This window comes from Aplysia californica, unplaced genomic scaffold (genome assembly GCF_000002075.1).
Source record: "Aplysia californica isolate F4 #8 unplaced genomic scaffold, AplCal3.0 scaffold01196, whole genome shotgun sequence".
Classification (NCBI taxonomy): Eukaryota; Metazoa; Mollusca; class Gastropoda; order Aplysiida; family Aplysiidae; genus Aplysia; species Aplysia californica.
Window position 1 is genome coordinate 67,537 of NW_004798466.1, and position 24,036 is coordinate 91,572.

Genomic DNA, 24,036 nt, shown 5'->3' on the forward strand with positions numbered 1-24,036 from the left:
AATTGATAACAGTAAAAAAATAACCAGCTGGTTTAAGCAGTTATGAAGAATTTTTTTTTTCAGTGAAAGTGATTCAAGAGTTTAGAGTACATATTCCTTTTAGGTATTTTTTTCAATAGCGCTGATTTCTACAAGCTTCCTCCAGCCTGCTTTACTGAGCTGAGTCATTTGTACGTCTACATAGGTTTTCTGAGCCCAGAGTTCTTTGCCCCCCCCCGGGGCAGTGCCACTGACTGAAGTGTCTTTAGGCCCTTGCCAAAGGGGGGACATTTCTCGTTCTTATGCAGAGTAGAATTGTAAATGGGCTAATTCATCATGTCAAGCTCATAACTGTGCCAGAACTGCCACACGGAACTGCTGCTTTTTCTTTCCTAATCTTTATTATCATCATTTTCCTCTACTTCTTTTGTATGATTGTCACACTCTTGTGAACTGCTATTTCCGGGGTACCTTGAAAGTCAAAACAGACTTTATGCTGTTAAAGTTAGAGAGGTGAGCAGAGTAAGCCCCATGCCCTGTAAAGACTTCTCTGTTGACATCCAACCCTTGGCGCTCATATGACCTTATGCAGTTGCGAGCGCCGAAAAACCTCTACTAAATAAAATAAATAGAGTTCTTGGTGCCAGAGTCTGTGCTGTAGCTGTATGGCACTTTGCTATTGCACATAGGAGACCCTAGTTCGATTCCTGAATGGGGAGCATTTTTGTCGAGTATCTCTGTCTTTCTGTTAGGATGTTGTATCCCTCTTAGCACGGGTTGGCTCTGACGACAGACAGAGTCGGAAGCTTGCCTCAGAAAATTATCTAAATTGTATTAATTGGAGTGTAGAAAACACCTATGTTTATAATTTTGTTTAAAGAGCTCTCGGTGCACATTGCTAGCTGCAATGACATGTTGCAATGACCATTTGTCATCTGGTTTTTCTTGAAGACAACTTGAAATGTCCGGCAAGTTTTGATGGTTGGCTGTCCAGTGACAGCAACACGAGACAAAGTACACTCAACACAAACCAAACACAGTGAAACTGAAAACCCAGGTAAACCTTGAGCCCTGTGTCTGTGTCTTAACCACAAAAAAATCCCGTAGATTTCAGTGTAAGCAGACTCTGCTGTAAACAGTTTCAGTCATTAGGATGCCAGGACCTGTTCCTACTGTGACCCAAAGCCTTTTAGCGAGAGTCAATATTTCTGTCGTCCTTATATAAATCTCTCCTCCTGCCTCCTTTTCTTTCTATGTTACTCTCTCCGAGCACCTCAATTTTTACGCACTTGTATGACCTAAATGTGTGGCAAGTGCAATAAACTCTTACAAAAAAAAGAAACCAACCCAAAAACCCAGACTGTTTCCTATGTTTCTCTTGGCCAGGTTTTCCCCACCACGCGCTGGTGGGCGACAAGGACAAGGAGGAGAAACCTTCCATGTGCATGTGGTGAGAAAATATCCGTAGAGTTTGCTGTTTTTCCCATTTTCGTTGCACGTTCTAGCAGGCACTTAGCAAGTTGGTGATAGGTAGAAATCCTTTTGTTATGTACGAATTTTGCTATGTACATATTATTTAAGATGCAAAAAAATAGAATAGACATGTATTAGAAAAAATTGGGGATTTGAAAATCTGTTTGTTGTGTACATGTTTTACAATGTCCATGTTCACTATGTGTGTGTTTCTCTGTGTGTGTGTTTGTGTGTTTCACTATGTGTGTGTGTTTCGCTAGTTGCTTGCTGGACTGTAATTTACAAAGGGAGTGATTTCTGTGCCCTGTGGCTAGTTTCTAACTGAAAACATTGGGGTCTTAACTTGTTAATCTGTGAACAGTTGTCTTGTTTAAGGATTTCTTCCCCCCCCCCCTACTCTGTACTGGTCTTCTTCTGTCTTGTTGAATTAATTTAGACCTGCATTCTTCTCCTGGTGTAGTTTCTTCAGTCCATGATGGTGCTGGTTTTACATACACGGCCTACTTTTATAGTAAAACCAATTGTTATTAACTTTTGAGGCAGCCAAATGCTGTTTGTAGAGGAAGTCATAATCATGTGTGCATTTCTCCCCTTTAAGTAGAGATTGGTTTAGACATTGGCCACGACAGGTTTGGGCAGGCCTGTTTTTACCTTCGACTTTAAACTGCAAGTGGCTGTTTGACGTGTGCAACTTGGCGGGGAAAAATCCGGAAAAAGTCCAAGCACGTTTCTGTTGACCATGCCTTCACCTGCAGGGGTTTGAACTAGGTACATTCAGACCTGCTCTAAGGCCACCTATGTAAGACTGTCACCTGGACAAAGGACCACATCCCACCTCCCCCCTTGTATTTTTTTGACATTATAACGATACTGTCCAAGACGTCCACCTGTCCAAGACATCCATTTTCCCCTGGAAAACAGATGGCCATCTGAGACAGTTTCAGCAATATCGTAACTCCAGGCGTTTTGTTTCAGTCACCTGGACAGTGGCACGGCACAAGGGTTCAGCACCAGCGGCTACTTCTGTCCTCAGTGTAAAAGCAAGTACTGTGAGCTGCCAATAGAGTGCAGGGCTTGTGGTGAGTGGTCATCTAGCCAGGTTGGAGGGGGGTGGTCCTCTGCCTTGAACTATGTAAATAATAAATGATAATATATGAATCAAAATGATTTACTTCTGGCTACCACCAATTGAGATATTGGCCAAGAATCAACTAAAGCGTCAAATTCGTAGATTTTAAAATAATGCCATTTTCTTCCAGTATAAATGTCTTGTATCATTTCATTCTTAGAAATTGTGCAAAGTCCACCAATAAATTTGACATATATATCTATTTCCGTAGGGCTGAAATCTGAGAAGTGAGCACTATCTGTTCACCTGGACATCCTAAATAATAAAAATAAGAATAATAACGATAATAATTGAATAATTATGGAATGTATATCCACACTTTACAGCATGTTCAGACTCTGTATGCTTTAAAGTCTACATCTTTACTCTCGCAGACCCTAGAACTCCCAGGAATATTCCTGGCTTTGCGGGAAGCATGCAGTGCAAGCTGTGGATTACACATACTAAATGTGGCGTCAGTGGCCTAGTGGTTAGGCTTCCGGACTCGTAATCATGAGGTTGCGGGGTCAGGGGTTCGAGCCGCAGGCCTGACGTTGTGTCATTGGGAAAAGCACTTTACACAAATTTTCCTCACTTCTTCCAGGTGGAAATGGTTACCCGGCCATAGACAGCGAAAGATCTTGTCAGTATGTTAGTGTTTTAGCACCTATAAATGGCTGTTTGCACTGTATGCTTCCCAGGAAGTTGAGTTTGTTTCAGAATGCTCTCAGGTCTGCTGGGGTAATAGTATAGATTGTGAAGCTCATAGAGCTTGCTGTTGAGCGGAATTTGGGCAATACAAATGCGATATATTATTATTATTAAATCATGTTGAAATGAATGTAAAACGTCCCCCATGTGTTGGGCCCCTCCCCAGGTCTGACCCTGGTCTCGGCTCCCCACCTGGCCCGCTCATACCACCACCTGTTCCCCCCCGACTCCTTCAGAGAGCTGCTCACCTCCGATATCATCGCAGACGGACCCGTGTAAGTGGTGGATTGTTGGTGGGTGCTCCGTGTGAGGGGTGGGTGGTCCGTGTGAGGGGTGGGTGGTGGGTGTGAGTAGTGGCTTGTTGGTGGGTGCTCTGTGTGAGTGATGGGTAGTCGTGGTGAGTGGTTGGTGGGTTGTCTGGTGTAAGTGGTTTCTCTCCAACTTGTGAGGGGAAAAATGCCGAAACAACCCAAAACCCATGGACACAGAGGAAAGCATCATCGTAGAAGACCATAAAAGGCAGCAACCTTCAACAAGTTCTTTGCGTCTATAAAAAAAGCTACACCCCATGCTGACCAACATAGAGACTGTCTGAAAAAACTGAAAGAGAAAGAGCATGCGCCAAGTGCAAGTATCTCTCTCTTTGAAGATGACTTCACACTCACTGAGCTCAACAGGGCAATGAAAAAACTGAAGCCCCGCAAATCCCCAGGACCAGATAGGATCCACAATAATGAAATGCTTGTCAACCTCAGTCCTGTTGATAAGGGCTATATTCTCCAGCTAATCAATAAGACGTGGAATGAAAACACCATCCGCAGAGCATGGAAGAACGCCATCATCACACCCATTCTCAAGAAAGGAAAACCTGCTGAAGAATAATGAAAAGCTATCGACTCATTTCACTCACCTCATGCATTGGGGAAACTAGCAGAGAGGATGGTCAACCACCGCCTATGCTGGTGGTTGGAAAAACCGGTGCCTTGGACAGCAACCAAGCAGGATTCCGTACGGGCCAACAAACAGATGACCTGCTCTTTGGACTCAGTCAGAAAGTCCTTGATGGCTTCCAGGAGAAGAAGCACACAGTTGCAGTATTCGTTGATCTCCTGGAAGTTTACGACAGGGTATGGAGAAAAGGCCTCCTGTGGAAGATGACACAGACAGGAATTCATGGGAAACTCTACAGATGGGTGAATACCTTCCTTACAGACAGGACAATCCAGACCAGGATGGACTACGGTGTGTCATCCAAAGCTGTACTGGAGGAGGGCCTACCCCAGGGTTTCTCTCTGAGCTGCACACTTTTCCTTGTTTTCATCAACGACCTGCCTGAGATACTGAAATCAGAGAAGGCCCTATATGCCGACGACCTAGCCATCTGGCATTCAAGTAAACAAGCTGGCATCTGTGCACAGCTTATAAATTAGGACCTAGATAGATTCCTCAACTACTACTGTAAGTGGAAACTAAAAGTGAATTGTACCAAGACAATCTACACCGTCTTTACAAAAAGCCACAAATTCGTAAAGCGAAATCACACCATGTCACTTCCAGGAAACAAACTAGAAAAAGTTGAAAACCTGACCTACCTTGGGATTGAGCTGGACAGGCAGTTTTCATGCAAAAACCTCATCTGGAACCTGAAGACTAAGGCCAACAAGAGGCTTAACCTTCACAGACGGCTGGCTATTACTTTATGGGGGAGAGGACAAGGATGCTCTCAGACAGCTATATGCTGGTTATGTACGCTCTGCCATGGAATATAACTGTCTGAAATGGGAATTGTCATTTGTAAAATGTTTCATGTTTGTATTCACTTGCAAAAAAACTTTTCTGAAAGGGTGATTGTTAGAAGTGTTGATCCTCCTGTGAATGTGTGACTATGATGTGTGTGGATGTGTGACTGTGATGTGTGTGGATGTGTGACTATGGTGTGTGTGAATGTGTGACTATGGTGTGTGTGGATGTGCGACTCTGTTGTGTGTGGATGTGCGAATGTGATTTGTGTAGATTTGTGATGTGTGTGAATGTATAACTGTGATGTGTGTGAATGTGCGACTGAATTTGCGACTGGGATGTGTGTGGATGTTCGAATGTGATTTGTGTGGATTTGTGATGTGTGTGAATGTATAACTATGATGTGTGTGGATGTGCGACTGTGATGTTTGTGGATGTGTGACTGTGATGTGTGTGAATGTGCGACTGTGATGTGTGTGGATGTGCGACTGTGATGTGTGTTAATGTGCGACTGTGATGTGTGTGGATGTGTGACTGTGAATTTGTGACTGTGATGTGTGTGGATGTGCGACTGAATTAGTGACCGTGATGTGTGTGAATGTGCGACTGTGATGTGTGTGGATGTGCGACTGTGATGTGTGTTAATGTGCGACTGTGATGTGTGTTAATGTGCAACTATGAATCTGCGACTGTGATGTGTGTTAATGTGTGGATTTGTGAGTGTGTGCGACTTTGATGTGTGTGGTTGTGTGATGTGTGAGTGTGAGGGTCTTGTCCATTGACATATCAGGTTTCTGACTTGGTTGTGTTTTTGCGGGTGGTTGGAGTGAGGGTGCCTTTGGTAGGTTCTACAGGTGGACTTATTTTATTTCCCCCTGTTTTTTTTCTGTCTTGCTTCTTCTCTGCATGTGCGTATGTTTCTTCAAACTCATGTGTCGTCTGTGATGTGTACATCTTTCCTCTAACACAAGTTGTGTCATCTGTGATGTGTGTTGTCTTTGATGTGTCATCTCCCACACTGCCCTGTTCTCCACAGATGCTGCTACGCGTGTCAGGTAGAGATACTGGACCCTCATGTAAGTACAGCACAGATGAGCTGTTTATCTCATCCTTTTTTTTCTATTGCTTTTATATGACTTTGGTGATTTCTTTGACATCCAAAACCCTGTCAGTTTTTTTAAAGCTCTTTCAAAGCTGAGGCAGTTTTTCTACAGACAAAAGTATTTTGTTCAAGCCGGACACACACAGCCACTGAAACTGTTCCTTCTGTCCTGAAAACTTTTTTTTAATGGTGTTTTATGGTGCTCACAACTGCATAAAGTCATATGAGCGGACGGGATACACTAAACATTTTCAATTGGTAGGAAATTTTGATTTTTGCCTACTCTTATCAATTTTGGACCACCAAGGGATCTTTAACGGGTGCAACTTGCACACGGGACCTCCGAGATTTTTCACCCTTGTCCGAGAAGGCTAGATGTAGATCTTTTCCAACCAGAAGATCAGGGGTGTGGCTGAAAGACAGCAGTAAGAAGGAGCCAAGGAGTAGCAGTAGAAAGGCTGCAGAAAGAGTCAGGAGCCCAGTGGAGGGGGTGAGAGGGTGAGGGAAGAAATTGGAGACGAAAGCAGATTACAGAATATTGCAAGAGAGAAGGAAAGAAGGTGAAAGGAGACAATTTTTAGAGAAGAAAATTTTTCCGTCGCTACTCGGATTCGAACCTTGGACCTTTGAATGAGAGGCGAACACCTTAACCTCTAGGCCATGAGAGCCCCCTGAAAAACTTTGCTTTCTTACTTTCTAGGTTCAGAATAGTCGAACAGATTGCCGACGATATGTCCGTCCTTGTCTCTTGCATTGATTTATCAGATCTGATTGTATGTAGATCTAGTTGTTGTGTGCTGTAGCAGTGTCTTGTCATAGTGTGTAGTGTGTGTACTGGAAGTGTGTAGTAATTAGTAATGTTTAGTCATAGTGTGTTGTCATAATGTGTAGTCGTAGTGTGTAGTTGCAGGGTGTGGTCGCAGTGTATAGTCGCAGTGTATAGAGTAGTAATGTGTAGTCATAGTGTGTAGTCGTAGTGTGTAGTCGTAGTATGTAGTAGTAGTAATGTGTAGTCGTAGTGTGTAGCAGTAGTTTGTAGTCGTAGTATGTAGTAGTAAGACGTGTCAGTGGAGCCACTCCATGCTGCGACTTTTCAGGTAATCTGTGACTGACTGGCAGTCTCAACACCACAGTGTTCATTCCTCTATTTCCTTACATAGGGAGAATTTTGAGAGATTTATTCCACCTGTTTGCCCATTTCTACTACAAGTGATGAGGAAGGGACTAAAGCTGTTTCTGGGACACTTGAACCAACCTAAAGGCTTTGAACTGCTTTCTCCCGCTGGAAAGATAGATGGCAAACAAGGCAGAGGTAGCTCAAGAACAGCTTGTGTAGAGAACTTGAACAGATGAATGATGGGGGAAATGAAGGGGGAGGGGGGGGGGATATTGTAGGTTTTTGTGAGTTCATGTGAGTAGAGACATGGGTGCTGAACCTTGATTGTTGATGTTTGCGTCTAGTCTGGCTCTTGAGGATGATTATGATGATGACAATAATGATGCCCTCCTGTCTACCCCCCCCCCCCCCCCCATGGCCAGGTATACACATGCGACAAGTGTGAGCGACACTTCTGCTTGGACTGCGACCTGTTTACACACGAGGTTCTCCACTCCTGCCCTGGCTGTGCCAGCTCCCGCAGTCTGCAGACCGTGCAGGCGGGCTTGTAGACCAGTCAGTCTATGGTTAGTTTACAGATCGTGCTGGCTCGCTTGTAGAATGGCCAGTTAACTCACCCTAGAAGTGCTCAGCGTTTCACCGGAAGCAACCCGCCAAAAATGCCATGCCGCCTCGGCCGATCGGTTGTAAATATGTGTGTTTGGCATGGGGATATTGGCTGAGATACCAGAGATTTGTACGGAAAAATGACCATTTACAGCTCAACAGATGATAAAAGACATATATAACCATATCTTTTCTTAAAGCTGATAGAATGAGCCATTCAAAAATGATAAGCGATCAAATAAATACAAACTAAGCACAAAACACGATAAACTCAACAATTAGTACATCAGCTCGGTGAAACAAGTGATAACACATAGCGTGTAGTCGCTCAGCCGGACCGTGTCACTTTGTCGATCGATATCTTGGCAGAGAGACTGTCTACGAGGTCAAGATAACTTGCCAAGTCTCTATGCCCTTTATATAGGGCCTGCACGCTTCCCGGTCGAAGTAGGTCAGCCGTATATATAGGGCCTACGCGCTTCCCGCGTAGCCCGGCTCATGCCCTTTATAGGCAGGGCCTGCTCGCTTCCTGGGTTAACTGACGGTTAAGGCGGGCTTGTAGACCGGTCAGTTTACAGGTGGTTCAGGCTGCGGTTACAAAACGCTCAGTTTACAGATGGTACAGGCTGGGCTATAGAACGGTCAGTTTACAGGTGGGGTTATAGAATGGTCAGTTTAGAGACAGTACAGGCTGCGACTATAGAAAGGTCAGTTTACAGATGGTACAGGTTGAGGTTACAGAACGCTCAGTTTACAGATGGTACAGGCTGAGCTATAAACCTACTTAAAAGTCACAGTTCATGCTCTGTGACACCAAGGCACAATGTCTGGAATGTTTTTCTGTGTTCATAAAATGAAGAAAAATACAGGTGAATGTTGACATTTTGGAATGTTTTTCTGTGTTCGACATGATGAAGGAAAATACCGTTGTATATACTGACAGTTTTAAAATGTTTTTCTGTGTTTATCAAGATGAAGGAAAATACAGTTGTATGTTGACATGTTTTGAAGCGACATGGTTTACTGTCTGTGTCCAATAAAAAAAATCACATATTGAAATGAAACTCTCGCTGGTCTATACAGATGCGTTCCTCATATCTATTTGTGTTTGTGTGTGTGTGTGTGTGTATACATGTTTGCCTCCTATATCATATCATCACTTGAAGACCCAGGGCAAACACACATGCCAAAAGCAGATCTAGACAGGAAGAACGAACAGCCCAACACTCCAGCTTCATACTGTGGAACTCGGATTCAACGAGGACGCTGGGCCTGACCTAAAATCTCGTTCACTCCGAGTGTTCGTTTATACCAAACATGAGGTTTTATTTAAACAATTACAGGCTCTGAGTAAGTAATATATAAAGAGAAGTCACAAGTAGTGCCTGAAATGCCTGCGTATGATGAACTGGGTAAAAAAAAAAAGACCCCGATTCGTTCAAATGCACGCCTGTGTCATCTCGATTGTTTACCAAAAAGTTGTGTTGCTGTGTTGGGCCTAGCACACGGCAACTTTTGATTCCATAGACCAGCGCCCAATTCATTACGCAGATCTACGTCAAGACTAGCTTATCATGGTAATAGTGATCAGTTGCCGAGCGGGGAAAAAAGACTGTAACTTGTAACGCATTTGTATCTGCGACGTTCAACGCCCAGACCGCTAGTGTCACCCCCCCCCCCCCCCCCCACACCCACCCACCCACCCAAAAAAAAAAAAAAAAAAAAGGCCACACAGCCACACGTGTGCTGGCCGCCCATCCGACCCCGACACACGCCAGAGTAGACATGTGCACGTGCCAACAACGCATGTGTTGGTATGAAAAAAGGCCGCTGATTGGTCGCATGCTAGACGGTCAGGTCGCATGCAATCGGCTAAGTGAATAATGGTTCACGACGCAGGTGCAATGGATGGTTTCTGGGAATAGATAAAGTTCGTTCTGGGAGAAAAATGAGCGAAGCCACGTCTGCGGGGGCTATTCACTCTGGAAGCGACCTAGTTGAATTCGAGCTCGCTGAAAGTGCTCGTTGAATCTGGGTTACTTTTATTGATTTTAAAGAAGAAAAAAACGGGGAATCTATCTCGTCTCGTTGAATCCGAGATCGTTGAATCCAAGTTCCACTGTACAACAACACTGCATAACATATCGTTAAAAACAATAACAAACAAGATTAGATGAACAGATGTGCCTTAGGAAAGACAGAGCAGTGGAGATCAGAAAGGAAGAGACCAGGATCTTCAGCCTGCAAATAGACCATCAGCTCAACATCCACTTGAACAGAATCAAACCAGAACTTCCCCCAACAACATGTCCTTTGTTTGTGTGACGACATGAGACTGGGTCAGCACCTAGTCCACGGCGAATTTGTAGATGACCTCAGGGCTACGGACAATAAACTCTGAAAAACCTGCAGCTATTGCGACATAATACATACCCACACGGCTGTGGTCAAAGAAAAACCAGCACCTATCGTTACACATACCTGCACACATCTTCTGTGATCAGGAAAACCCTGCAGATGGTTGGTTGGCGAGTGCTCTGGTGTGGCTTGCTCCTTCTTTTCTATCAAACATCTATCGTCGTGATTCTCCCTTCTTTTTTGTGTTGTTTACTTATATGACCCTATATTGTGTTGCAAGTGCCGTAAAACTCTTACGAAAACTAAAAACTAAACTGCAGCTATCACGACATAATACATACATGTACCCACATAGCGCTGTGGTCAGGAAGGCGAGAGCCCAGCCTTTGTTGGATCGATAGCAACTACGATAACAACAACAGCAGCAGCAACTAAAAAAGACGACCCTGTCTCATACTCATACTCATACTGCCAGTTACCACTTTCTAAAATTAAAAGAAAGTTGATTTGTTTATTTCACAATTTGTCCTACCAATCAACATGCCATACCCACCAAGATGATATATATAGCTTTGTGAAGGTGCCCGGAAGCAAATACCGCCGTCTCCCAGCCACTGGTGTCGTTGGGATCGCGCGGGGAACAAGAGTCTGGTCTCCTCTCCTGTATCTCTCCTCCCATCGACACACACACACACACACACACACACACACACACACATTCTCTGTAGCTTCCTCGCTTTATCCAACACAGAAATCATTGATGCCTATTTCTTTTTCTATTTCACCTTGGATGTTACCCAGCAATTTTTGGCAAGTTGTTTCTTGTACATTGGGGTCTCTTTTTAACCTCGCTCGTCCAACCAAACGAGTCACGATTTAGTATTGTAGGCTCCAAGCTCCTTTTATTTTCCTTTTTTCATTTGAGTCTTTGAAATAGAACGTTGGGCCATGGATGAGTTTGATGATAGTTACCATGAGTACCCAGTTTGAAATTGATGACAACTACCGTGTACCATGAGTACAAGGTTTGGTGACAACTACAATGCACCATAATGTGCTACCACGAGTATAAGGCACAGACTTGCATCGAGACGTGCTTATCTATACATAATATTATATTTGTGAAAGCCCGTCACTTTGGCCGCCTAAAACTTCGGAACCACTTTAACTTTCGAATTTGACAAAATTAATGGTAGTTCTGAATCATTTAAAGGGTGCACAGTTCTATTGTGGAGCCTGAAGTCACTGTAGTTTAATTTTCAGTTTTTCATTAGTTCCGTTTAGATCTAATCTTGAGAAAGTCCGTCTTCTAAGACGCCATTGTAAAATGTAAACAAGTGAGGTTCCCGTTCAATAGCCGTACGCACTGTGTCCACACTTTTGAAATTCTGGAGTGTACAACCACGAAAGCGGAATAGGGAATCAATCTATAAGTGCATTCCCGTGTCTCATAAATCCCAGTCTATAGGAACATAAATGTTTAGCTGTAGTACGAATTATACGGCATTTGCAAAACAATAGGCCAAATAAGCGCGGACGGTTAGAAGTGTCTCAAGAAAGTAACATATAAGGACGATAGACGTTTGATAAGAAAGAAAGATCAAGCCATACTAGAGCTCGCGCCAACCAACCACGATTGCAAATTCACTGTAGGCTACTTTTTCACCTGTTGCAAAGAAGTTTGGTTATGTCATTATCCCCTCTCAACCGACAGGCCAATGATCGCCAACGCGCTCGACAACACAAAGTGACCGATTGTGAACTGATCTCGCGGAGACGACCTTTGTGTCTGCAAAACACTGCCCAGCCCTGCACACTCCAAAACTCTTTTCTTTTTCACCAGCCATTCGAATTAGGTGGATATAGTCAAGAAAAACGAATTACATACCTCTGGTGATTAAAAAGAAGAGATATCTAAAGAATAACAATGATATATTATATGCATAAGTGAAAAGCAGACCAGATGCTTAGGCCTACATATGATTTCGTAGATTATCTTTTATCAACAAGTGGCTATGGGCTAGTGCAATTAAACATGGCGTATGCAAACCAACAAAATCCATTAAAATGTACAAATTTGTTCAGCAGAATAGAGAATACATCAATCTATACATCACTATATTATATCTAAGCCTTCTATTTTTTTTTGCATCTCTCAGGATTTATTGCTCCATTCCAGTAGAGTGTAAATATAGTAGGACAGCTGCAGGGAAAATTTTGCTTGGGCTCTAAAATAAGTATACTGGGTTTCCTAATACTAATAACCAATATGGGTTAAGTAACAGAAACACACTATCCCTGTATATGTTTTCACTGTCCATTTTTTAAATTCTTTAGATACAAAGGGTTCGTCAGACCAAAATTCGCGCAAATTGTATGCATAGATTCTGACAAAGACTGAATCGATACAGCCTTGTTGATATCTTCACACGGTGTTTCTGTAAAACCTGCAACGTACTACAAGATTTACTTTTCTAAGTCTCAAACTTTTCTTGTAATTGCCCTTTTAGTTATACGATACTCGGACAAAAAATGGATCACAAATCAGAGTGATACTGTCAATCTTTTTTACACTGACAGAAAACTTAATACAATATCACAATAATCTTTCAGTACGTTGTAAACATATTACCTAGAAACAGTCATGCAAAGTGGGATGTGACATGTACTTTCAGAAATGTCTCTACATAGGTGACCCACCCCCCTAAGAAAATCATAGTTTTGAGAAAACTTGAAAAAAAACTACAGAATTCATACTGGTCTATTTCAACACCATGATAAAAAAACATGGCACATGTGAACATTTTATAGATGTTTTAGACACTTGAAAATATTTCCAATCGATAAAGCAGATGCTGCTCGACTGAAATAGTCCAAAATCGAAAAATCGGTTCTGCTTCTAACTAGTAATATTTCCAGATCTAGAATCTCGATACCCAACTCTGTCTAGATATGTGCTTCGCTTCAGACCAAACTTCAGTGTATTGACTTTTTCTACATACATTTGATGTAGTCATGTCCCCAACACGTTGAGTTCATTGAAACCCACAAAATGTTTACTTCGTTGTACATCTATTGCAGGTATTGACTTTTTCCAAATTTTGCGCGTATTTAGTGCGTAGCTTTTTTTTTTTTTTAAATAGAGTAAGACTCTTGATCTAGATCTCTCTATGCATTTGGAGCACAGAAGTTGAGACTGATTTAGAGTTGTTAGCAAGAACAGAACTGATTTTTGTGGGTTGTCGTATTTGGGCCACAGAGTTCTACTTTGTGTTTGCAAAGCTGCTTCTACTGTTTCCAGATCTAGAATCTCGATATCTAAGTCTGCTTGGATCTTCACAGTGTCGATGGGTATCTCAGGTCAACTTCATTGTAAGTACTTTTTCTAGAGATATACTTGGTGTAGCAGGGGCGGTTCGTCCATAGAGCACGGCCGTGCACTTCCGCCTTGAATTTTTAATGCGCACAACACCAACAAAGAGACAATAAAAGAACCTTTACCTTCCTCCATCTAATCAGTTTTCTGTACACGTTCCTCGCCAGAGCCTATTCGTTCATTACAACATCTACAACTCTACAGAAGTACAACATCTACTATACCATATCAAGTTCTTGTTCTTCACCCAAGTAAAAAATAGCATGTTCAGTGGTGTAATCTAGAAATGCTCCGTGGGCCGACCCAAACAACGATGACGTTTTGAACCGAGTTTCTTAGTTCATAAATAATAAGACGGTACAATGTCAATGTGCACCAGCCGAACAAAGCCAATAGGGGCAGTCTAAAAGTAACGCCATCTCAGACCAGTTCACGATAGCCTACACAATTCAATGCTCGTATTATGATAGCTTTGGAGCAAACCACCGGAGTGCTCACAGTGATGTCCGATTGGTCCATTGTCGTGCCATTTATATCTCTAGCCCTACCTCTGTAACCTAGAACGTGAGCGAGGTCAACATGGCGTAATTAGGTCACCGTGTTAGAAGTTGGAATGGTGTAGTGGTGAAAGTTTTATTACTCGGGTGTGTATTCCAGTGCTGGATGAATGAAATTAATTGCAAATAAAATCTGTTCACCGAACAAAGTAACAAGAAGAGAGTGGAAGAATTAAGTCCCCCACCAACCCAAAGATATCAAAATAATTCAACCAACAAAAAGTGGAGTGGCTTACAGTCAGCGTTAGCAAATACTCACTGTAGGCCTGCTGTTTCTCTTGTCTGCTTTTTGGAACTGAGAACCCCAAGTAGTCTAAGACAGGTTTTACTGATCATGTCCTTGTGAAACAACGTATTAAAGTCACGAGTCATCAAGAGCGCACATAACCAATGCCGTTAAGTATCATACTTTCGGACAAGTAGGCATAGCAGTGCAGCTAGTCGTTGGTCATTGCATTGCAACGTCTCACAATAACGAACTGGTGAGACACGTATTGCGTAAGGTTATCAAGTGTATTTTGTTCTGTGAAACTCACAAACTCGCCCTTCGCGGTCATGAAAAGGGTGATTTGTCGGGGAACAGAGGCATTTTTCGCCAACGCGATACAGGCTCTTCGACACTTTTTGCCTACTCTACAAAATGCACCGGCGTTCTCAGACACGTTTGTCACCGGAATATTCAATGGCCGTCTGAGACAAAGTGAGAACTTACAGTCTCAACCAATTAGCACAGTCTTCATTTGGAAAGTAGAGATCCAGCTTTGTCATGCAGAAATTCAGTCTGAGCAGTGGGACGATAATTCTATCCACGATGGTATCCTGAATGTATTAAAGAGCGAAACGTTTCTCTTCTTTTTTCACTTTTTCTACAAAGTGTTCATGCACCTTGACGCTGTTTATGGGAGCCTCTAACACAGAAGTACAACGCCCATAGCAACCTAACAAGCTCTAGACACGTTTAAAGTAGCCGTCGATGAAATTAGAATCAGTATACGTGTTCTGTCAACAAAACAGACCACAGAGAAACACGCTTCCAAGAAGTGCAGACATTACAACACCAACGAACTTGCTGCAAAGCACGCCTGAGACATAATAGTTTCTCAAATTGTTGACAGTTTCTTGAAGCAAAATAAATTCAATGCACTATCAATCTTTGACTCCTCCAAATTCCAGGACTACCAAAAGTCGTTTCGTACTGTTCGTTTAGGATCGTTTACAGAAATATTACTGTTTTGCATAAAAATCAAGTTACAGACAAAATTATAAGTACTAATGTATTACATTGCAATGAACTATTTAAGTCTGCTCAAGGTCGTACAATCCAGGGCCTTTATTCAACTCTGAAGAACTACAAACTCGACACAACATTTAGAGAAGTATGCAAAATCCTAGAAATCGCACTGACGTTTATGTCGATCCACAAGGACATCATTGACAGCACGTCCAAATTCGTCAACAGCATAATGGACACTTGTGCTGCAGCAAAAGAACGAAATGAAGACTTCTTCTTCAAAAAGATTTTCTCAAAACAGATAGGATGGAGAAAACATCTCATTTACCCTGCCATTGACTACTTCAACCTGCTTTAACTTAATTGTGCACGCCCACTTTTAAGACCCATGAGCCATCCCTGGTAGTGAATCTGTGATGTCCCCAACACGTTGATTTCGTTTAAATTCACAAACTGTACTCACGTTTTCAAAAGTTGGGGCGTATTTTCTGCGTAGCTTTTTTATAGAACTAGGCTCTAGATCTAGATCTAGATCTATATATCCTAGATGCATTTGGAGAACAGAATTCAAGACTGCTTTGGAGTGGTTAACAAGAAGATGTCAATCTAGATCGAAATCTGTTCGGGGTAAAGATGCCCATGGAATATTAGTTAATAATGTAGTAAGATCCCCCCTGAACGTAGAGTTTGTTTAACCCCACGAAACAGAGATGAAAGCGATAGGAAACGGAGAAAGGAGTCTATCAATCAGAATTTACGTTCTAATAGTCAGAATCCGGAAGGAGATCTTGAGTGTGCTGGGCAAAAAAATAATTGGCAAACGGTGGCCTTAGCGTGCAACGCACTGTCTTTTAGTAAAACTGAAGTTAGTTGATCGGAGATTACGGATACTTGACTATGGTGATTCAATGTCGTCTGTGAACATTGCAATGCCATAAGATGGAGAGAAGAGAGAAACACATTCTGCTGTCAAAATGGCAAAGTTAGTATACCTGTACCTCCCGCACCCCTTCAGGAACTAATAATAACGTATTACGATGTAACACAGATGCTCTCGCCCTTGCTTCAATTAGGTGCAGTGAACAAGCTGAACAGAGCTTCAATCCAACCTTCAAAATCCAGTGTAACCTGTACCACCGATTAAGAAGTCTTCTTCCCACTGCTGGACAGTTAGATCTGCTTTTGCAAAGATTGCTATCAAAGCAGAAAAGGATGGGGGTTTCTTTACAGGGGGATTTTTTTTCTCATGGACATTTGTATGTCGCAATGAGTGGTGTTGGGTTCAGGGACTCTGTTAGAATACATGCAAACAGACCTGCTGCCCAGGACGGAGTTCCAGATGGCGCATATTATGCCACCAATATTGTCTACACAGATGTCGCAGTGAATCCGGTAAAACATTTTATCTTTGGATTTCCTATCACTATATCACCGTTCGTAGAACGGGTTTTTAGTCTTGATAATACAAAGCACGTCTCGACTTGTTTCAAAACACCCAAGACTCTATACTCTGACATAATTTAAATTCACCATGCATGGACTGGACAATTTGACTCTTTTTGGAACCAAATGAAGGGAAAGGATGAAAATATTGCGCCTGCACTCGACTGAAGTCAGACTACTGGTGTTTTGCCCTTTATTTGCTTTATAACAACGCAGTAGTTTTTACTTGTATTCTCAAAAGTACATTGCTCTTTTTGGTTTTTCTTTGTTTAATTTTCCTTCTTTTTGTGTGTGTGGCAGGGGGGGGGGAGGGAAGTTGTCGAAGACCAACACCCCCAATAAATGACATCCCTTCCCCCTTGTACAGTCACGTGCTCAACATCCCCTCATCCCACCAATCCACTCAACCCTCTTCTCGAACCCTCCGTATCAACTGAAACCTCCCTCCCTCCCCGTTTCCCAATCAGTGATCACCCCGTCCCTCCTACCCCCGTTCCCCACCACCCGTCCTCCTAACCCCCTCTTCCTCATTCCTAATCCCACCCCACCTCCCCCTTCCCGATACCCCCTCATTCCCGGATCCCACTAACTTCCCCCATTGCCCTCAGATAGCAATACCCAGTGCCCACACATCGGTATTAACTTCGCTTACCGTGGTACTGCCACTGCAGTGCCCCCCCCCCCCCCCCCCCAGAGGGTAATAGGACATTTTTAAGTTTTTGCAACTCAAGTCACGTTGAAATTCAAGTCCCCTTGAAATTAGAATGAGACATTAAAACTTTAAAAAATTGTACTTTTTAATCGACTTCGTTTATTTGCATACGCCATGCTTAATCGCACTAACTTAATTCCATAGCCACTTGTTGATTAAAGACAATCTACACAATCATATGTAGGCCTAAGCATCTGGTCTGCTTTTCACTTATGCATATAATATATCATTGTTATTCTTTAGATATCTCTTCTTTTTAATCACCAGAGGTAGGTAATTCGTTTTTCTTGACTATATCCACTTAATTCGAGTGGCTGGTGAAAAAGAAAAGAGTTTAGGAGTGTGCAGGGCTGGGCAGTGTTTTGCAGACACAAAGGTCGTCTCCGCGAGATCAGTTCACAATCGGTCACTTTGTGTTGTCGAGCGCGTTGGCGATCATTGGCCTGTCGGTTGAGAGGGGAAAATGACATAACCAAACTTCTTTGCAACAGGTGAAAAAGTAGCCTACAGTGAATTTGCAATCGTGGTTGGTTGGCGGGTGCTCTAGTATGGTTTGATCCTTCTTTCCTATCAAACGTCTATCGTCCTTATATGTTATTTTCTTGAGACACTTCTAACCGCCCGCGCTTATTTGGCCTATTGTTTAGCAAATGCCGTAAAACTCGTACTAAAGCTGAGCATCCATTTAATGTTCCTATAGACTGGGATTTATGAAACGCAGGAATACACTTTTACTCCCAGAACTTGACCATTCCACAATTCTTGAGCCTGGCAGTTCACTACCCCAGAGAACAATAATATTAAATAACTACTTTGGTAATGGTTTGGGAGGGGCGAGGGAGGGGGAAGATAGGAGAGAGTTACAGGTGGCGTTAGCTTCTGTTCTAAATGAACTTGTGTATAATTTACTCTTTTTACATTTTAAAGAGGGACGTCTCGTCTAGTTGCTGTAATCCAGCCGAGCCGGCCACACTGAGAGGGTTAATCCAACCGGACAGGCCACAGTGAGAGGGTTAATCCAGGTGGGCTGGCCACAGTGAGAGGGTTAATCCATGTGGGCTGGCCACAGTGAGAGGGTTAATCTAAGTCAGCGGGGCCGGCCTCGGGAGGCTGAACACTCTGGGGTTCTCGTGACTGGTCTTATCTCTGGCCGAGGTGCCAGGTGTGGAGGTGGGGGTGGGGGTGGGGTGGGGGGAGGATACGTCATCACTGTCTGACCTCAGAACAACAAGGTTTTATCTCAGCCACAATTGTTTTTGAGATTTTTTAGTTGAAAGGTTTGTCAGTCACATTCCATTTTTTCTGAAGTGAAGAACAAAATTATCAAGTTTTTGACTGTGAAAATAAAGGACTAGATTTACAAGTCGTAATGTATTTGAAATTGTTTTGGTATGTGGGATTCGGGCAGGAGGGGGGGGGGTGGGGGGGTGGGGATTCTTCCACCGCAAAAATTACAACATAACAAGTTCCCAGTTAGATCCTTGTCGTTCTGAGGTCGCCATCGCTTGACTAGTGACCAGTAACCAGAGCCCGTGCTCTCACAAGCACGAATGAATATTAATAATAATAATAATAATAATAATAATAATAATAATAGTAATAAATGACATTAAACGTAGCGCTCAAGTGCTCCGGCTCAACCAAAGATAATCACAGCTCCGGTTCAATTTCTTAGAAGCCCCTAGAAGTACTGGCTATAAAGTTTGCTCGAGATTCCTGAGCATATAGTGTTGGCGTCAACTTCCAGGACTGTCTGCTTACAGAAGAGGAATCTATAATATACCAGGTAAATGTTATACATGATGCAGTGAATGCTAAAACGCATAGATCCACTCCTAAAGTAATAAAGTTGTATCCTGTCGTTTGGAACTTCTATGAAAGTAAAATGTTCGTAATACAACACCGTTGATCGGTAATTTGTTTTTAAATTTTTTTATTAATCCCGACTTTTAAAACTTTTTAAAGTGAGCAATTCTATTCTGAGACAATCATCAAGTTTCTAACAGATTCCGTAAATTGTCTCATTTCGTTAGGTCTTAGGTCCCTATTAATGAAAATACTAACTGATGCTTCCACATTTTTTGACTAATCAGGTTCAAATTGTGCATTCTGCCTTAATAACTATATTTTTGCAACGTTCGGTCAACAAAGCATAAGATTAGTTTTCATAGGTTTGTTTTTTGCTTGTTTTTTGTTTGTTTGTTTGTTTGTTGTTTGGGCGAGGGGGGGGGGGTTCAAATACCCCCACCTCCCCAAAATTTGTGTGTTTTTTCCGAATAAGCTGACAACTCAAAACTAATCATAATATGCAGGTTTCTTGTTGATAAAAGTTTATTATTACAGTAGTTGATATTCTTTCCAAATAACAAAAAAATTATTGCAAAATAAAGGGATTTTTCCAATGTCCTCAGTTCGGAAGTAGATCTGCCTTTTTCATAACAAAGCTCTCAGTTGCCGATGAATGATGATTTCATCCAATTCAAATATCTCTCCGTTTCCCTTGAATATGCTCAACATACATGTATTGTGTATAATAGAGAGAATCTAAAGAGATTATAGTTTTGACAATCAACAATTTTTGAACGTTCTTCAAAATGAGGCATTACAAAGAGGTGGGCCCACGGGGGTGTCTTCTGGTGAGCTGGTATTATTGTTGCCATGGAACTATCCGAGTCTGATGGTGTTGTGGTTGTCATGGAAACATCGGAGTCTGATGTTACTGTAGTTGTCATGGAAACATCGGAGTCTGATGGTGTTGTAATTGACATGGAAACGTATGAGTCTGATGGAGGGATTGTGTTGTAGTTGTCATGGAAACATAGTCTAAAACAGACGTATGCACTGCTCACAGCTGAAAGCTCCGTATCCCGGACTCTAGCATGGAGATCATCAGGAGAGAATGCGTCTCTGTTCCGGGCTCTTCCTCTCTAGATCTACAGCTTATCTCTGCTGCCAACTCTTAGGATTCATTCCAGCCTGCGTCCTCTCGCTTCAACCAGATCCAGTGACTGGCTTTGTCTACTGTCTCCTGTAGGGAATTTATGAGTTCGTTACTTTTCTTTGCAGCAAGTCCTGCAACTCTCATCCACTTTCGGACTCTAATTGCTACGAAACCTCTGCATCCAACTCAACCGGAAAGTGGGTTGCTTTCCAACCTGCCTCCTCTCAGTTTTCGACAAGCGCCTCACATCGGTTTTCTTTCCGCTCATGTGCAGCATTTATATTGTTTTCGTTAGGCACCGTGAGCTCCACTGGTGCACCTCTTTCTCTTTTTCCTCCCATAACACTAAGTCTGGCTTTTTTGTTATTGGGATGGGGAAGAATCTCCCGAAGCCTTATAAGTCAGCAGCTACCTCCCATGTACCTCCGCTCTGGTCTTTCATAGCTTTGTTTCCTTTCTTTCTGTTGGGAACCTTGCTTCCTTGCAGAACGAACTCAATCTTGGTTAGTCCATGCTTCTTTGACTTGGGGGCGTATTTTCCTTCTTCCACCTGTTTTGTCACCATCGTGGTGAGCACTTTCAGCACATTGTTGTGTCTCCAGGTGTATCTGTTAAGAGCCAGGTTGCAATTTGACAAAATATGCTTTGTGGTTCCAAGCTTACCGCATCTACACGTGTTAACCTCTCGTGCCTTCCATCTGACCAGGTTCACTGGTGAAGGCAAAACATCATACGTAGACCGGAGATGAAAGCTTAGTCTACATCTAGATGTGTTCCACTTCCAGATGTTACTCCAACCAACTTTTCTTTCGACTACATGCTCTTCCCATCTGGTCTTCTGTCCTTGCCGGCTACACTGGATGAGATAAACTTCTCGCCTCTCAGCCTCCATCTTTCGCATATGTCTTTTTGCAGCTTTTCTTCTGTCTCGCTGAGACATTTTCCTGGAAGGTCTAAAGTCGCCATTACCTAGCCCCAATCTGTCAGGTTGTGCTGGACTGACAATGTCGCCATGCTCCAATGCACAGATGATCTCGTCAGTAGCAACTTCTGCCTTCCACTTTCTGGCTGTTTTGATACCTGGAGGTTTGTCGCAAATATCTTGATCCCTTGATTCTCTCAGCATCATAACGGTTCTAATCTTGCCTGCTTTGTAGATCTCCATGATTGACGTGAGAGGTAGTTGAGACTGATGGTATTATTGTTGACATAGAAATGTCTGAGACTGATGGTGTTGCAGTTGTCATTGTCATGGAAACGTCTGAGTCTGATGGTGTTGTCATGGAAACGTCTGATTCTGATGGTGTTGTAGTTGTCATGGAAACGTCTGTGTCTGATGGTGCTGTTGTTGTCATGGAAACATAATATAAGATAGGATAAGATAAGATACGCGGTACTACTTTATTATCCCAGAGGGAAATTTTTCTTGGCTGTACAGGACCGTAAAAACATAATATTATGCAGGTATACATGAAAAATTTGAATTATAGATTACTCTCATTAAAGTTCAATATATGAAAAGAAAAGTAAAGCTGACAAAATGTGCATATTTTTATCAGATCAGATGCATCATTCAACCACATGCAGGAATTTAATTACAAGACCTTAGGAGTATACATACTCTAAAGAGCAATACACATTTATGCTTATTCTGACAATAGCCTTATGCTAGTTGGTAAAAAACTTATTTTATATCTTTCTTTCTTTGTTTTAGAGGTACATATCTGCCGCTGCATGATCTGACAATTTGCATGGAAAGGAGGTGTGATGGGTAGTTTATAATGCCTTTTATCTTTTTAATACTTGTGGTGTTATACATTTAATCAATTCTAGTAAAATCATATCCAGAGATCTTGCTGACTTTCTTAACGGTTCTGTCAAATGTTTCTTTATCTTTTACCCTACAATTCCCAGCCCTGCAGCAAATACAAAATAATAGCACGCTTTCAATCATAAAATGGTATAAAAGGGACATAATCTTTTTATCAACACGGAGACTTCTTAATTTCCTGAAAAGGAACTTTCTTTGATTTACTGTTTATGCATAAGAGCAGCGTGGGGATGCCTGTCAAATTTATTATCAATTGTTACACCAAGAAACTTGTAAGAGCTTACCACCTCAACCTCCTCATCTTTAATAAATAGTTATTGCAATTGGTCTTTTTTTTACTCTTAAGTCTATTATTAGTTCCTTTGTCTTTTTTACGTTTAGTAAACAAACCCATTTCTAAGGGGCTGTTCAAATATAATCCCCCCCCCCCCCCCCCCGGGCCCCAATATTACATTGTTCGCTTATAATGATAAAAATATGATATATTATTTTATATCGCGCAAATTCGTAAAACAATCCTTGTTCTATGCGCATTGCATAATATTCAAGAAAAACGTGCATACACACATACATGCACATAATAATATATGCACAAAAAATGAATAGGTGTCTCGACATGGTGGGAACAGGCGCTCGTCAGTTTTAAAGCATACGGAGTTATTGCTATCATCTTAAAGCCTGACCATTTGCCTTCCTTTTGATGAAAACGATATTCATGTATGCTAAATAGAAGTCGAAATATTTGCGATTGAAAGAGATGTGGGTTACCTCATTTCAGAGGTAAATTTAGTGAGAAAACGGACGCAAAAGTTTGATAACTTTAATAGCTTGAGAGCCTTTAGAACTGAAACATCACATATTTTTTGCTTTTAATGAACGTTTTTCAGTAAAATTCGCATGGAAATTTGTTATTATATGAACGTAAAAGGTGTTTAGCGGAGAAAAAAAAATGAATAAAAGTTCCCAAACATGCGGGGAAAAGCCAGTTTTTCCACTTTCATTATTTTGACGAGCGCCTGATTTCACCACGGCGCCTCACAGAGTAAATCATTCAAACAAAAATTAGCATACACTCTTTCTTTCAAAAAAAAGAAAGAATTGAGACTCATGTCAATGACAAAAGCGCCTTAATTACAAATAAAACAAGTTTCCGTGGAATTCTGATAAAGTCAACACCCCGGACAGAAAAAAAGTGTTGACTTTGAGCAAGGCTGACTTTATCCATTGTACTACTGGCCATTGAAAATGGAAGATGACAGCTACCAAATTACAAAGTACCTGGTAATAAAAAAGATGTAATCTCAATTTCAGGGAGTATAATTCTGAAGTTGTCACCAAAACAAGAGATAATGAAAGAACAGAGTAATTGGAGGTGTGTACACCACTAGCTCAGGCGAAATATCTCTTCTTAGTTAAATGAATTCATCTTGGTATTTAGCACCAAATTGTTGACTTTACGCAAGCTTAACACTCAAGCGGCTGACTGAATCAGAAACACAATTAGATCTACTTAAAATTACCTAAACAAGGAAGGCAAAAAACGGGACCACAGTGAGGTGTTAACTGTAAGCAAGAGTTGACTTAAAGCAAGTTGACTATTAGGATTCCACTGTATCTGTTATTACTGATCATTATGCTGAAAACAAAAAGTGAAATTAGTTATCATCAACAAAGGCAGTGTTCATTATTATGTCAAAAATATTTTTTCACCTCACAAAAGTGTAATATTACATTAGTTCAAGACCCCCCCC

General features: G+C 41.9%; 2 protein-coding genes across 2 annotated transcripts in view; both read left to right on the plus strand.

Annotated features, from left to right (window-relative positions):
• Positions 1–8,900, plus strand: part of LOC101845292 (general transcription factor IIH subunit 2) — a gene marked incomplete in the record, with an annotated part of 20,985 nt that extends 12,085 nt beyond the window's left edge. Inside the window, 5 exon segments of the mRNA XM_035973395.1 lie at positions 1,366–1,429; positions 2,428–2,531; positions 3,438–3,546; positions 6,048–6,087; positions 7,653–8,900. Of these exon segments, the coding sequence (XP_035829288.1) occupies positions 1,366–1,429; positions 2,428–2,531; positions 3,438–3,546; positions 6,048–6,087; positions 7,653–7,781 (446 nt within the window).
• Positions 8,901–19,120: 10,220 nt separating this feature from the next.
• The window catches only part of LOC101845516, a 9,089-nt gene continuing 4,173 nt past the window's right edge, over positions 19,121–24,036 (plus strand). Inside the window, exon 1 of the mRNA XM_005112143.3 lies at positions 19,121–19,299. The gene's annotated coding sequence lies outside the window, so the exon portion shown is untranslated. The remainder of the gene's footprint in view (positions 19,300–24,036) is intronic.